Below are 15,590 nucleotides of genomic sequence, written 5' to 3' on the forward strand. Positions count from 1 at the left end.
TTACCCATAGTATTTGATATTGCCACCCTGTGAAAGACTGAGATCACCTTTTCCATGCCTCAATTTAACGTATATTTATCAAGGTCGTCTCTGACAAACTAGAAAAATCCAAAATTTGTCCAACCTCTCTTTACAGTTAACATACTCCAATCCAAGAAACATCCTAGTAAACTTCTTCCGCGCCTTCTCCAAAGCCTCCACATCCTCCATATGGTGCAGCAACCAGAGTTATGGAAGATCTTATACAGTTGCAACATGATTTGCCAACAGTGCACCTTCTTTACCACCTTATGCATGTGTGTCATCACTTTCAAGGAGCTATGGACTTGGACCCCAAGATCTCTCTGTATATCAATACTCTTAAGTGTTCAGCCATTTACTGCATACTATCGACTTGCATTTGGCCTCCCAAAATGCATGATGTCACATGTCCATATTAAATTCTATGCCGTTTTCTCCACCCAACATTTTAGCAGATCTATATCCTACTGAATCCTTTAATAGCCTTCCTCACTATCCACAACTCCACCAATTTTCACGTCATCTGCGAACTTACTAACCAGATTACCAACATTTTGAACCAAGTCATTTATATTTTTATTACAAACAAAAGGTCCCAGCACCGACCTTTTGAAACACCATTGGTCACAGACCTCCATTCATTTAAACACCCCTCCACAACTACCTCAATCTACGGCCAAGCCAATTTTGTTTCCAACTTGCCGACTCAATATGGATTCCACGCAATTTGGTCTTCTGGACCAGCCTACCACGAGGAACTTTTATCAAATGCTTCCAGAGGTCCACATCGACAGCATCAACTGCCTTACCTCAATCAACTTTGTTACTTCCTCAAAAAAAATCAAGAGAGACAAGAGCTCCTGCATAAAGCCATGTTGACTATCCCTAATAAGTCCATTCTTCTCAAAGAAAATGCTGCATCTTCTCCAATAATTTCCCTACTACTGCTGTAAAGTTCACCAGCCTCTACTTTCCTCATTATCCCTGTTGTCCTTCCTAAACAAAGGAATAATATTGGCTATTCTCCAGTCTTCAAGGGACCAGCAACCTCCTTCCTTGCCCTTTTCAGGATTCTGGAATAGATTCCACCAGGCTGGGCAACTTAACTACCTTAAATGTTTTTCATGTCACTGAACACACCTCCTCCTTAATATCAACATGCCTTACATTAGCAACAAACCCTTCTCCAAACTTATCACCTATGTCTTTCACCTTGGTAAAGACTGATGAAAAGTACTCATTAAAAAGACCTCATCCACTCCCTTTGGCACCATACAAATTTGTCATTGAGTAGACCTATCTTTTCCCTAGTTACCCCTTGGTCCTACCATACATATAAAAATTTTTGCAAGGTTTATAGCTCAGGTTGAGGTTTAGGGTGTGCTCGCTGAGCTGTAGGTTTGATATCCAGACATTTCATTACCTGGCTAGGTAACATCATCAGTGGCGACCTCCAAGTGAAGCAAAGCTGTTGTCTCCTGCTTTCTATTTGTATCTTTCTCCTGGATGGGGTTCCTGGGTTTGTGGTGATGTCATTTCCTGTTCGTTTTCGTAGGGGTTGATAGATGGCATCTAGATCTGTGTGTTTGTTTATGGCCAGGCCTCTAGGAATTCTCTGGCATGTCTTTGCTTAGCCTGTCCCAGTTGAAATGGTGGGTTTTTTTCATCCGTGTGTAGGGCTACGAGGAGAGAGGGTAGTGTCTTTTTGTGGCTAGCTGGTGTTTGTGTATCCTGGTGGTTAACTTTCTTCCTGTTTGTCCTACGTAGTGTTTGTGGCAGTCTTTGCACGGAATTTTGTAGATGACGTTGGTTTTGTCCATGGGTTGTACTGGGTCTTTTAAGTTTGTTAGTTTTTGTTTGTGTGTGTTGGTGGGTTTGTGTGCTACTAGGATTCAGAGGGGTCTTAGTAGTCTGGCTGTCATTTCTGAAACTTCTTTGACATATGGTAAGGTGGTTCGGGTTTCTGGCTGTGTTTGGTCTGCTTGTCGTGGCAGCACACAATCCTAGTAGCACACTAACCCACCAACACTCTCAAACAAAAACTAATAAAAAGACCCAGTACAACCCATGGACAAAACCAACATCATCTACAAAATTCCATGCAAGGACTGCCACAAACACTACGTAGGACAAACAGGAAGAAAGTTAGCCACCAGGATACACGAACACCAGCTAGATACAAAAAGACACGACCCTCTCTCCCTCGTAGCCCTACACACGGATGGAAAAAAACCACCATTTCGACTGGGACAACACATCTATCCTGGGACAAGCTAAGCAAAGGCATGCCAGAGAATTCCTAGAGGCCTGGCACTCCAACCACGCCACCATAAACAAACACATAGATATAGATACCATCTATCAACCCCTTAGAAAATGAACAGGAAATGGCATCACCACAAACCCCAGGAACCCCATCCAGGAGAAAGATATAAATAGAAAGCAGGAGACAACAGCTTTGCTTCACTTGGAGGTCATCACTGATGATGTTACCTAGCCAGGTAATGAAACGTCTGGATATCAAACCTACAGCTCAGCGAGCAAACCTACACAACATATAAGAATGCAGATATGAATGGAAATAACTGAACTAGGTGTAGGTCAACAGGCTATCAATTTGACATACAAATAAGACGCCAGCTTTCTTTTGGTGATGTGTCCTCTTGCTCATTATTGTTTTGAGAGAAGTGAATTTGATTGCCTTTCACAGTGAATTTCAAAGTGAATTTTACAGTCATTGGGATCTTGTAAAGTGATATAAACAAAAATCTACAGTCACCACCACCCTCCACACACCAATATCCTGAGAAGATTACCTGGAAGTTTACAAGGCTTACCAGAATGGTGTGTGAGACAATATACACATCTCCACTGGAAGAAAATTACATTTAAGTAAAGTTTGTTTCATTTGAGAATTATCGAATGGTGCAACCTTTTGAAGGCAAATGAAAGCTTAGAAAAAAGTTGATTAGAAAGACAGATGATAATCCTGATGGACCTGGTAAACCTTTGATAAATAGAACACAAGATGTACAGAAACAATAGTCACGATATGAAAGACAGCTTTTCAATGCGGTCTCGGATTTAGATACAAAAGCAAATATTGCTGAGACTAAAGCTTTAGGGAAAAAATATCACCGATAACCACATCCATCAGATAGGGAAACATGTAAAGGTGACTTCTGAATGCGAAATCCCAATACAGGATTAAAAGACCGATTAGCTCCATGCAAATGTAAAAACGTGATGCTTGGTGCATGGAAGCTAACTCAGACTGCATGATGAAGCTATGTTGAAGAACAGGTCCCAGGAATATGGGGCTACTTGACAAACTGAATGGTAGTAAAAATGTATTGCAGCCTGAAGGGTAATAATATTTTAGCAATCAAGGACCTGTCAGAGAGAGCATCAAAAAACAAGACAATTAAGATGGTAAACAGAGGGAGCAAAATTAAAAGTAAAAATTATTTTGGGTTGGGACAGTTGAAGGGTAAGGAAAAATAATAAGCCACAATATTAGCCTCAAGATGGATGCAGATGATTGGACAGCTGACAAGTGTTAAAGTCCATGAATAACTGGTTGTTTTAATTGGATGAACATGTATTCAACAGCCTAGAAATGAGTCCTGCAAAAGAATAAGGAGTATCCGAGTGACATGATTTGCAGGAAGGGAATGCCAATCCGAGTCAACAGCGATCACATCATTTCAGTAGAGTTAGCACATTATGAGACCATACGATCGTGGAGGAGTCGGAGTAGGTAATTCAGTCATAGAGCTGTACATAGAACTTTTGATCCAACTCGTCCATGCCGACCAGATATCTTAAATTAATCTAGGTCCATTTGCCAATATTTGGCCTTTATCCCTTTTAACTATTCTTATTCATATACCTATTCAGATGCCTTTTAATTGTTGCAATTGAACCAGCCTCCACACTTCCTCTGGCAGCTCATTCCATACATACACCACCCTCGGCATGAATAAGTTACCTGTTACGTCCTTTTTAAATCTTTCCCTTCTCACTTTAAACATATTTTCTCTAGATTTGGACTTTCCTGGGAAAAAAAGATCTTGGCTATTCACTCTATCCATGCCCCTCACTTTTTAATAAACTTCTGTAAGGGCAGCCCTCAGCCTCCAATGCTCCAGGGTAAGAAGCCCCAGCCTACTCCTCTCGCTCAAAACCTCCATTCCCAGCAATATCCTTGTAAATCTTTTCTGCATCCTTCCTGACCAATGTCCTATACAACCACAACGTGACTTCCCAACTCATACTCAATGCACTGACCAATAAAGGCAAGCAAACCCAAATGTCATCTTCACTACCCTATCTACCTGTGACTCCACCTTCAAGGAAATATGAACCTGCAAGGTCTCTTTATTCGACAACACTCCGAGGACCTTATCATTAAGTGTATAAGTCCTGCCCTGATTTGCCTAACAAAATGCAACACCTCATTTATCTAAATTAAATGCCATTCAATTGAGTTAATGAGACATGATTCCCCAAGCATAAAGCCATGTTGACTATGCCTAGTCAGTCTCCACCTTTCCAAATACATGCAAAATAGTGTCCCTCAGAACAACTTACCCTGCAGTGACATCAAGCTCACCAGACTATGGTCCCCTGGCTTTCCCTTACCATATCTCAAGTAGCCTAAAGCCCTTCAAATCCAATCTGCCACTCAATAAATTATGACTGATCTAATCATTCTCAACTGCACTTTACCTACAAACTTTGATTCCCTTAATTAAAATCTGTCCATTTATCTTATCCTTGAACCTGACTTAACACCCCTCTGTGGTAAACAATTCCACAGATCCATCAAAAAGAAAAATCTTGCGCCTTAAATGGGTGACCCACAACTCAGGGGAGGAGATTCTTCCCCCAACTCCCTACCACTGAACCAGAGGTCAAAATCACATACTAACTTCTGCAAGGCATCACACGTAAAGTCTACGTGATAGTGTTTGAAACTCTGCACACAAGCATTCCAAATTGAGCACACATGTAGTTACTCAGTTATAGTGTCAGCAAACACTCTTCTTCCAATCCTCTGCCACTTCCTAGATGCCTATTCATATTTCCTCAGACTTGATTTATAATCACTTTATAGAACAAGAAATTTGTGAAGCATGGCATATCTTGGCTAATTTGAAATTGGTTAGCAAGGAGATTTCCTTTCCAAGTGGATGGGGGAGTGGGATTGCACATGGACAGGGAGAAGCTGTAAGAAATGAGACCGCTTGGACCGTATGGGTGGCATGGTGGCTCAGTGGTTAGCACTGCTGCCTCACAGCGCCAGGGACTCGGGATTGATTTGCACTTTGGCAACTGTGTAGAGTTTGCATATTCTCCTTGTGTCTGTGTGGTTTTCCTCCGGGCACTCCAGTTTCCTCCCACAATCCAGCAGGTTAGGTGAATTGGCCATGCTAAATTGCCCATAGTGTTAGGTGCATTAGTCAGGGGTGAACATTGGGTTGGGAAGTAAGTCTGGGTGGGTTACTCTTTATAGGGTGGATTTATTGGGCCAAAGTGCCTGTTTCTATACTGTATGAAATCTAATCTAATCTAATCCTTTAATTATAGATTCCAGAATAAGTATGGAAATATTTTATGCACTTTAATTGGCATAACACAGCAGAAAAAACTGTTTTCTCTTTTGGGAAATGCACAGATAAGCCTGACATTTCAGAGTCTTCTGTGTTAACAACTAGAAATTTGGCAAAATAGTACCCTGTGTACCCCTTTATCTACGCAGATGCTTAGGAAGAGGCCAAGACACAGCCCTCAATATGACAAACTGAAAGGCTGACCTCCATCCGGAAGTTGATTGGGAGGGAAATGACCATTGACATCTTGGGTACCTATACTATATTCATCAATTAGAAAAGTTCAACCAAAAGACTGACATTGGGTTAGGTACCTGCCCTGCAAGTCAAGTACATTATCAACTCATTATAGCACTGTTTTCTTCAGAAGGACAATCCAGAGAGGAGTTTCTTAACAATTCAGACAGCATCCTAATGTCAACACTATGTTAACAAGCTATTTGACCTCTAGAATCAGTCAACTGTCCCCAACTGTCTCAAATTGCATTCTTCTGTCCATTTAGGATATGCATCATAGTTAAACTGTTGTTCATAATAAACATAAATAACTACCTCCACCTTATTTACAAATAGTCAAAAGAGTATCTGCAGAATATCCTGAATTCAGTTTAAGTGCTTTAAGATGTAAGATTAACAGCATGAACACTTGCTTTAGAAACATTTTCATGGTTAGACACAAAACTATTGCCTTACCTATTCTGGAATCGGGATATAAAATTTCCCGTGGATTACTGTAATATGCATCCAGGTCAAAAGGCTCTTTTTTGTAGAAAGTAATGACTTTGGAGAATGGTGCTGGATGGTTTTTGCTGAAAACTTCACACTCTCTGTCAAAAAGAATTCATACATTCAGAAACAATTTACAAAATAACTAAATTTAATGCTCACTAAAACTTTTTAAGATATTGTCTGCTCACATTGAGTTGTTTAGAAATGTAGCACCATGTTAATATTTGGTCACATTTCAGAAACTGGAACAAGCAACTTGTAGTGATAAGTTAATAGATTTTACTGCAACCTTTACATTACTTTGATATCCTTCCCTTAATGGGTGCCTAGAACTATAAATATTTCATGTGGAATCTAACAATTCAAAATAATTTCCTTGATTTTGCATTAACATGCTATGTTTAAAACCCAGAATCATTTACCTGGTCTTCTATTTTAGATTTAGTACAACTTGCATTATCCAAAATACAATGATCAAGTGATATCAATAAAATCAAAAAAGCACTGATTAGCCTATTATTTAAAGAGTGATTGCAGGCAGTTCTTTTGCAATTATTTCAGATTGATAGCACTGATATTTAATATTGTAACTCTGGCACTTTTAAAATAAATGTAAAAGGTTTCAGCATTCAAAACTGTCTTATGTGCAATATACAGGGAAAACACACAGTGCCACCCCATAGTCTGTCAAGTTGATAATACAGTTTCACCTGATTTTCAAAGTGAGGTCATTGTAAGGTCTTATGCATCAATTGACAGTTCATCGATTTCAAAAAGGAATGCTGCATTTTGCAAATTGGCACCAGATTAGTAACAGTTTTCACTGAATTTCAAATCTGATCAGTGAGCACATTTGTATTTTTTGTGGTGTTGCTGGGATCTCCAGTTCACAGGGCTTTCTGGTTTGAAGAACTGAGTGATGCGCAGTTCACCACTTGCATACCTACATTCTAGTTTTGTAAAATTCAAGAAAATCATACAGGGTATACTTCTTTTCATCATACATCTGTATTATATTCTCATGTTTAGTCCTTACATAAAATGGAAACAAAAAACCCCAGAGTGCACAATGGCTCATATCCTAGAACTGGTAAAAGTTGTTTTGCCTACCTGCTTGTATTCAATTTAATAGCATAGCCACACAGTACAAGACGTCTATACATATTCAGCAGTGTTGCATGGCAACAAAGACAACGGTCCTTGCTTGAACGCCAAATATGTTCTATTGGGATTAATTTGAGAACAAATGTGTGCTATGCTATAGGTACATCTAAAGTTCAGAATGCTAAGAGCCCTCAATCAGGGCCAACTCATCTCCCATGCTTCTGCCCTCACCCCCTCTTCCCTCTTCAAACAGCTATAGGGTTGCCCTTGTCCTTACCTACCATCCCAATCAGCATCCACATCCAGATCATCAGTTGCCATTCTCAGCACCTCCAGTGAGATACATATTCCCCTCCTTGCCCACCTTCTGCAGGGAGCATTCCCCCTGGGACACCCTGGTCCACTTTTCCTTCACTCCTAACACTACTCCACAGCACCTCCCGCTGCAATTGCCAATGTTGTAACATGTTCTCAGTATCCATGGGTCCAAACATATCTTCCGGGCAAAGCAGGACTTCACCTGCACTTCAGAATCTAGTCCACTGCATTCATTGCTCACCACATGGTCTCCTCTACACTGGGGAAATGAAGCATGGCCTGGGCGATCTTTTCCCAGAACATCTATGTTCTGCCTGCAAAAAGATGACCCTGAGCATCCAGTGCAGTGCTCCAAGGAAGCTCAGTTCAAACTGAAAGAACACCTTTTCCACTTGGGGACTCAATATAGGAGCTGAAGAATTATAGGAGGTGAACTCCATGTCCTAGCCCCCCACCACACACACCAGGCCTAGTTATCACAGTCTGCCATTACACACTATCGTTAGCCACTAAGTCTCCATTAACAGCTATTCACTTACCTAGCCAGATCACTACGAACTCCTTTATCTGTTGAAGTGTTCTTCTCTCTCTTTGTGCTCTATTGTTTACTCCTTATCCCCTCTTCCATCCTATCTTCTGCATATAAACCAATATTTTTCCAGCTACATCAGTTCTGATTAAGGGTCACTGGACCCAAAATGCTACCTTTGATTTCTCTTCACAGATACTGCCAAACCTGAGCTTTTCCAGCAGCTGGTTTCTGATTTACAAAATCCACAGTTCTTTTGGTTTTTATTCAGAATGCCAAGATTATTCCATGTTAGTTTTGCTTGGTTTGCACGTTGACAGTGCAAAATCAAATTTGTCCGTGCAGGCTTGTTATCTGTTTTCTATGTAGTTAAAAGCGCTATAGAACTAGCCATTGGTACTATCACGTGGCACAAAACTATTTTGGATGTCCAATCTATTTTCTACGGAAACACCAGCAAGAGTTGAAAGCTAACTAAAAACCTAACCAAAACAATACTTTACACTAATATAATCAAGTAGAGGATGTTATGCTGTATGCTAGAGAAATTGGAGATTTTGAGAAGGGATCAGATTTGGGGGAAAAAAAAACTGAATATTAAAGAACAGCAAACTGTAGTGAATAATGATAAATTGTGGCAATATCTGCAATGCTGTAATATATACATTCACAACCTAATTAGGTAGTTAGTTTGTAGATGAAAATGAAAGTCAATCATATGTTGTGATTTTTAGTACAATCACAAGATTGTATGCTGTTTAAGTTGAGTGAGATGAAGAGGAGTGGAGATAAACAAGTGTCTAAAATTGGGTTTCTCACACTGCAGGGTCCATCAATTCTGATTTCAGCACTCAACTTAAATAATGCCCTCCACACAAGAAAATGACAGCACTAACAAGAATTATTACAGGGAACAATGTTAAAATTGTTAAAACACAGGTACTTCATACACGAATGACTTACCCCACACCTTCAGTTGCAGACTTCCATTTTAGAGTGATTGGAAAAGGAACCACATCTGTGATGGAAAACTCACGCACTTTAAATGCCGGTGACAGAATTGCACACTGGGTAAGGTAGGGTGGAGAAGAAAAATTTACAATATGCAAAGCATATTACATCTTCCGAAGACTAAGTTTGAAAACTCAATTCTCAAATCTTAAAACAAACATGCAACTTCGAGTCATGTGGTCATTAAGATGTACAGCACGGCAACAGACCTTTCGGTCCAACTCATTCATGCTGACAAGACATCCTACCTGCCAGTACCTGGCCCATATCCCTCCAAATCCATCATATTCATATACCCATCCAGATGCCTTTTAAATGCTGCAATTGAACTAGTCTCCACCACTTCCTCTGGCAGCTCATTCCATGTACGTACCACCCTCTGCATGAAAAAGTTGCCCCTTAGGTCTCATCTTTCCCCTCTCACCCTAAACCTATGTCCTCTAGTTCTGGACTTCCCCCCCACCCCAGGGAAAAGACTGTCTACTTATCCTACCCATGTCCCTAATGATTTTATAAACCTCTATAAGGTCACCCCTCAGCCTCCGACACTCCAGGGAAAACAGACCTAGCCTTTTCAAACTCTCCCTATAGCTCAAATCATCCAACCCTGGCAACATCCTTGTAAATCTTTTCTGAACCCTTTCAAGTTTCACAACATATTTCTGATGGGAAGGAGACCAGAATTGCATGCAATATTCCAACAGTGGCCTAATCAATCAATGTCCGTACAGCTGCAACTCTACCTCCCAACTCCTGTGCTCAATACTCTGACCAATAAAGGAAAGCATACCTAACACCTCCTTCACTATCCTATCTACCTGCGATTCCACTTTCAAGGAGCTATGAACCTGCACTCCAAAGTCTCTTTGTTCAGCAACACTCCCTAGGACCTTACCATAAGTCCTAAGATTTGCTTTCCCAAGATGCAGCAACTCACATTTATCTAAATTAAACTCCATCTGCCACTTCTCAGCCCACTGGCCCATCTGATCAAGATCCTGTTGTAATCGGAGGTAACCTTCTTCAGTTTAACCCTAAACTTCTGTAAATATTGTAGAAGTAGAAAGCTCTTGGTATATAGTTAGAAAAACTACAGGAGGTAATTTGGCAAAATAGCAAGTTGTATGTCCATTCCTATGGAGACATAAATAACCAAATTTTACATCAGACCATTATTGGTCTCTATCCTAGTTCCATAACATCAGACTATACTTTTTCTTGTTATGCAATATCAATTAATTAACACTTAGCATTGATTCGGATCCTTTTCTGTATAGGTTATTCAAATGTTACTCATTGTAGATTTGAGCTTTTTCTAATGAGAAAAAAAGACTTATTGTAAGCTGGAATGATTACAGATTCATGGTTTGAACTGCACTAAAAAGCTGTTGATAGACACTCACTTATCAACTTAAAACAGATAGGAACCACATGCATAATTCTCCTGAAGAGGATTTTTAAACCATGTAAGTGGTAAATACCATTTTATCTTGACTGACTGTTACTCCCAGATTGTAAATGCTTGGTAGCTTAAAATATTTCCTAACTTTCCAAACAGGTTAGTTGAAATTTTAATTCAAGTTTATTCTAAAACATGTGCACATTTTGGCAAGTCTGTTAATTACTGTTTATATTGTAAAAATTATGCCATTTGTTCCATTACTAAAACAACTAACATGATTGAAAACAACATGATATAGTAACAATGTAAAGGATGCAGAATAAAAAAGATGGCTACTGTTTAGAGGCAAAGGGAAATCACCTCTCACCAGTTTATACAGGATCAAAATTATGGCCAAATATTTACCTGTAGTGCACAACCTCGTGCTACAGCTTCATCTGCATTAAGAGTTGTGCTCAAACCTTTCAGAAAAAAATTGGCAATTCTTTCTTTCACTGCTGGAATTCTTGTTGCCCCGCCCAAAATTTCAACAGAGTAGATGTCTTCAACCTGCAATTCTACAATCAGAATTCACTACTTACTAACAAGTTAAGATTTTGCAATGCATAAATATTGTGCACAACAGGTTAGAATTAAAATATTTATTTTCCATCAGGGTGTGCTGACGTGAAATTAACGATTACTTACTTTGCAATAAAATTACTTGATTTAAACATGAGCTTGCATTATTCTCATTTCAAAAATCAGACATCTTACATGCACACACAACTGACGTTCAACAGACTAACGAAACGATTAAAACTTATAAACATAGCAACGTTACAAAATAAAGCTAATATGATAGCTCCACATTGATCTGTTTTCAAACTGGAAACAAAAAGTGGAGAGGTTGAAAATAATATCTTCACAAGTGCAAATTTATTTGTAACACAACTTTGATGGTTTCTCCAGGTAAAATACATTAGTACAGTTGGCATTGATATTGTCATTTAATCTTCCAGAAATACAATGCACCAAAAACTACTATAACCAAAAAATGAATTTACATGGAATGCAATGTGTAAATTTTCTACAGGTTTTGAAAATACTTATGTATAACCTCCTGTTGCTACCTTCCCCAAATCCCAGCCCAAAATCACATGAAATAAAAGTTTTAATATCCTTCATCTTAAAAGCCAGTAAAATTAAACTCATTTTGGTTAGATCCCATGTCTTACTGTATTAGATTCCACTAATTTCAGTGGTTTGGAGGTGACATTTCAGCAGTCAACTGACAGAGCAACTTCCGACCCCACAAACAATCAATGAATTGTTCAGCTTCAGCCCTTCTCCCTTCATGCTTTGTCTCAATTTGAACCATCATCTCAATTTCTGCATAATAAAGAAGCCTAGACAAAATTCCAATCCTTCATTAAACCGGGGATACTATATCACAAAGATAGTTATCAGGTTCAAAATCCTCACTGAACTCCACCCTGCCTCTGATTTACTTCAGCTATCTTATAGCATTTTTAAACAATATGACTAAAATAAGTGTAACTAACTTTGCACTGAGTGACAATTAAAACAATTGTGAAACGCTGAACATTATTAGTTGTATTCCAAAGTGCACAGCTATTGCACAGCTGACACTTCGAAAGGTAGTTTCCCCTGGAGAAAATAAACTATGAAAACATACAAGCGACATTTTATCATCGGTTGAGTACAATGTGAGCTTTAAGCCTTGAGGAAGTCTAGGTCCACATCATAGGGTTTACAGTCCCAAAATATCATTATTGGCTTATTAGATAACTGTTCTACAAATAGGCCTCAAATTTATTCTTAATAGTAGATTTATTATCCACAGAATTGTAGACTAACCATAATTTCTTTTCACTCCTAAAGGCAGTACACTGGCCTATTTCTGGACTACTACCATTATATCATAACCTCTTCCCTTTGTATACCTAATGAGAGTATCCTTTTCACTGCGCTTCTTCCTACCAAACCCTAATGTCTCCCTTATTGCCAAAATCACCATATTAACTTTTCACTCGAACTGAAACATTTCCTCTCGTTTTCTGCAGAATTTACTCAAAGAACTTTCCTCTTTGCTTAGAATAAGAGCAGGCTAAATAAACATGTGAACGTATGAATTGAGGAGTGTGCCATTCAGTCCCCAAGAGTCTGCTCCATAATGAGTGGATGAGTGCCATGCTTCTAGGAATTCCCTGGCTGTTCTGTTTGGCTTGTCCTATAATAGTAGTGTTGTCCCGGTCGAATTCATGTTGCTTGTCATCTGCGTGTGTGGCTACTAAGGATAGCCGGTCATGTCGTTTCGTGGCTAGTTGCATGTTCATGGATGCGGATCGTTAACGGTTTTCCTGTTTGTCCTATGTAGTGTTTTGTGCAATCCTTGCATGGGATTTTGTACACTACATTGGTTTTGCTCATGCTGGGTGTCGGTCCTTCGTCCTGGTGAGTTGTTGTCTGAGGGTGGCTGTTGGTTTGTGTGCTGTTATGAGTCCTAGTGGTCACAGTAGTCTGGCTGTCAGTTCAGAAATGTTTTTGATGTATGGTAGTGTGGCTAATCCTTTGGGTTGTGGCATGTCCTCATTCTGTTGTCTTTCCCTTGGGCATCTGTTGATGAAATTGCAGGGGGTATCAGTTTTTGGCAAATACATTGTATAGGTGTTCTTCTTCCTCTTTTTGCAGTTCTGGTGTACTGCAGTGTGTTGTGGCCCTTTTGAACAGTGTCTTGATGCAATTTCTTGTGGGTGTGTTGGGGTGGTTGCTTTCATAGTTTAGGACTTGGTCGGTGTGTGTGGCTTTCCTGTATATCTTTGTGGTGAATTCTCCATTCGGTGTTCTCTGTACCATCACATCTAGGAATGGGAGTTGGTTGTCCTTTTCTTCCTCTCGAGTGAATTGGATTCCTGTGAGTGTAGCGTTGATGATCCGGTGTGTCTTCTCTATTTCTGTGTTCTTAATAATTACAAAGGTATCATCTACATATCTGACCCAGAGTTTGGGTTGAATTTGCGGTAAGAATGTTTGTTCTAACCTTTGCATTACCGCTTCTGCTATGAGTCCAGAGATAGGTGAGCCCATGGGTGTGCTGTTGATTTGTTCATACATTTGGTTGTTGAATGTGAAGTGTGTTGTGAGGCACAGGTCCAGTAGTTTGAGTATGCAGTCTTTGCTGATAGGTTCCTGGTCTTGTTGTCTGTTCTATAGTCCAGCAGGTTGGCTACTGTTTCTCTGGCTAGGGTTTTGTGGATAGAGGTGAACAGTGCCGTTACATCGAATGAGACCACAGTTTCTTCCTTGTCTATGTGTATATTTCTGATGGTGTCCAAGAATTCCTGTGTTGACTGTATAGTGTGTCTGGATCCGCTGATCAGGTGTTTCAGTTTCTGTTGTAGTTCTTTAGTCAGTTTGTGTGATGGCGTCCCTGGGAGTGATACTATGGGTCTGAGTAGGATGTCTGGTTTGTGCACTTTAGGTAGCCCATAGAATCATGAGTTCGACTGGGACAACACTACTATTATAGGACAAGCCAAACAGAGAACAGCCAGGGAATTCCTAGAGGCATGGCACTCATCCACAGATTCAGATTCAATCAATAAGCACATCGACCTGGACCCAATATACCCGCCACTGCAGCAGACAGCTGGAACTGACAACCGGAAGCGGCAGATACAAATCACTATAAATGCCAGAGGAAACATCACAGCTGCGCTTCACAGGAGGCACCCAAGCACTGAGGATGTCACCCAGACAGGGGACGAAACGTCTGCAACACAAATTCCCAGCTCGGCGAACAGAACCACAACAATAATTTGATATGTCAAGGCTTGATCTAATTGTGGATCTCTATTTTCTTGTTTACCTTCAATATCATTCAACTCCCTCAGTCAATAATCTAACACGACTCAAATTCTATATATGAATTTTTTCATTCTTATAGTCATTCCTTAAAAAGGTTTTCTTTCCACTTTTCTTCTATTTGAAATTAAAAATATTATAGTTTTATTGCTCTGGTTATTTCCACATTTTAATGAATGTAACTCAGTGTACTAAAATTAGTTCATGGCCTTTGGCACTTCCAAATCCCAGATATGCTCAACTTATTTGGATTGTCTTTTAAGTATAACTTCTACTGCCTTTATAATGTCACTATCGTTAACACATATCAAGTGAAGACTCAAAACTAGTCTAATTCAAAATATTCTAAAGCTAGCTAAACTCCACCATCACAAAGATTTACCCGCATGGAAACAGACCCTTCAGTCCAAATCGCCCATGCTAACTAGATATCCTAAATTAATCTAGCCTCATTTGCCAGCACTTGGCCCATATCCCTCTCAACCAGTGACTCATATACCCACCCAGATGCCTTTTAAATGTTGTAATTGTACCAACCTCCACCAATTCCTGTAGTAGTTCATTCCACACACACACACACACACACACACACACACACCACCCTCAGTGTGAAAAGGTTGCCAGAGATCCTTTTTACATCTTTCCCCTCTCACCTTAACTCTATAACCTCTAGTTTTGGACTCTCCCACCCAGAGGAAAAGACTTTGGTTATTCACCATATCCATGCCCCTCAATTTTATAAACCTCTACATGGTCACCCTTCATTCTCCAATGCTCCAGGGAAAATAACCCTTGCCTATTCAACCTCCCCCTATAGTTCAAACCCTCCAACCCTGGTAACATCTTTGTTAACCTTTTCTGCACCCTTTCAAGTTTAAACAGCATCTGCCTAACCAATGCATTATGGCCACCCAAGAAAGTCAAAAGAAGAATTTCTGGCGAGTATGTAACGTCAATTTATTACAGGTGAGGCACAATGCAAGCTCAGTTGACA

The 15,590-nt window shown here is 39.8% G+C and overlaps 1 protein-coding gene across 1 annotated transcript in view; it reads right to left on the minus strand.

Annotated features, from left to right (window-relative positions):
• LOC122539393 (heat shock 70 kDa protein 4L-like) overlaps positions 1 to 15,590 on the minus strand; it is a 62,852-nt gene that overhangs the window by 22,070 nt on the left and 25,192 nt on the right. The window contains exons 9-11 of the mRNA XM_043674184.2: positions 11,135 to 11,286; positions 9,280 to 9,383; positions 6,330 to 6,463 (exon numbers count right to left, since the gene is read on the minus strand). Of these exons, the coding sequence (XP_043530119.1) occupies positions 6,330 to 6,463; positions 9,280 to 9,383; positions 11,135 to 11,286 (390 nt within the window). The remainder of the gene's footprint in view (positions 1 to 6,329; positions 6,464 to 9,279; positions 9,384 to 11,134; positions 11,287 to 15,590) is intronic.

This window comes from Chiloscyllium plagiosum, unplaced genomic scaffold (genome assembly GCF_037043375.1).
Source record: "Chiloscyllium plagiosum isolate Xiang-an unplaced genomic scaffold, Cpla_swu_hap1 HiC_scaffold_36, whole genome shotgun sequence".
Taxonomy (NCBI): Eukaryota; Metazoa; Chordata; class Chondrichthyes; order Orectolobiformes; family Hemiscylliidae; genus Chiloscyllium; species Chiloscyllium plagiosum.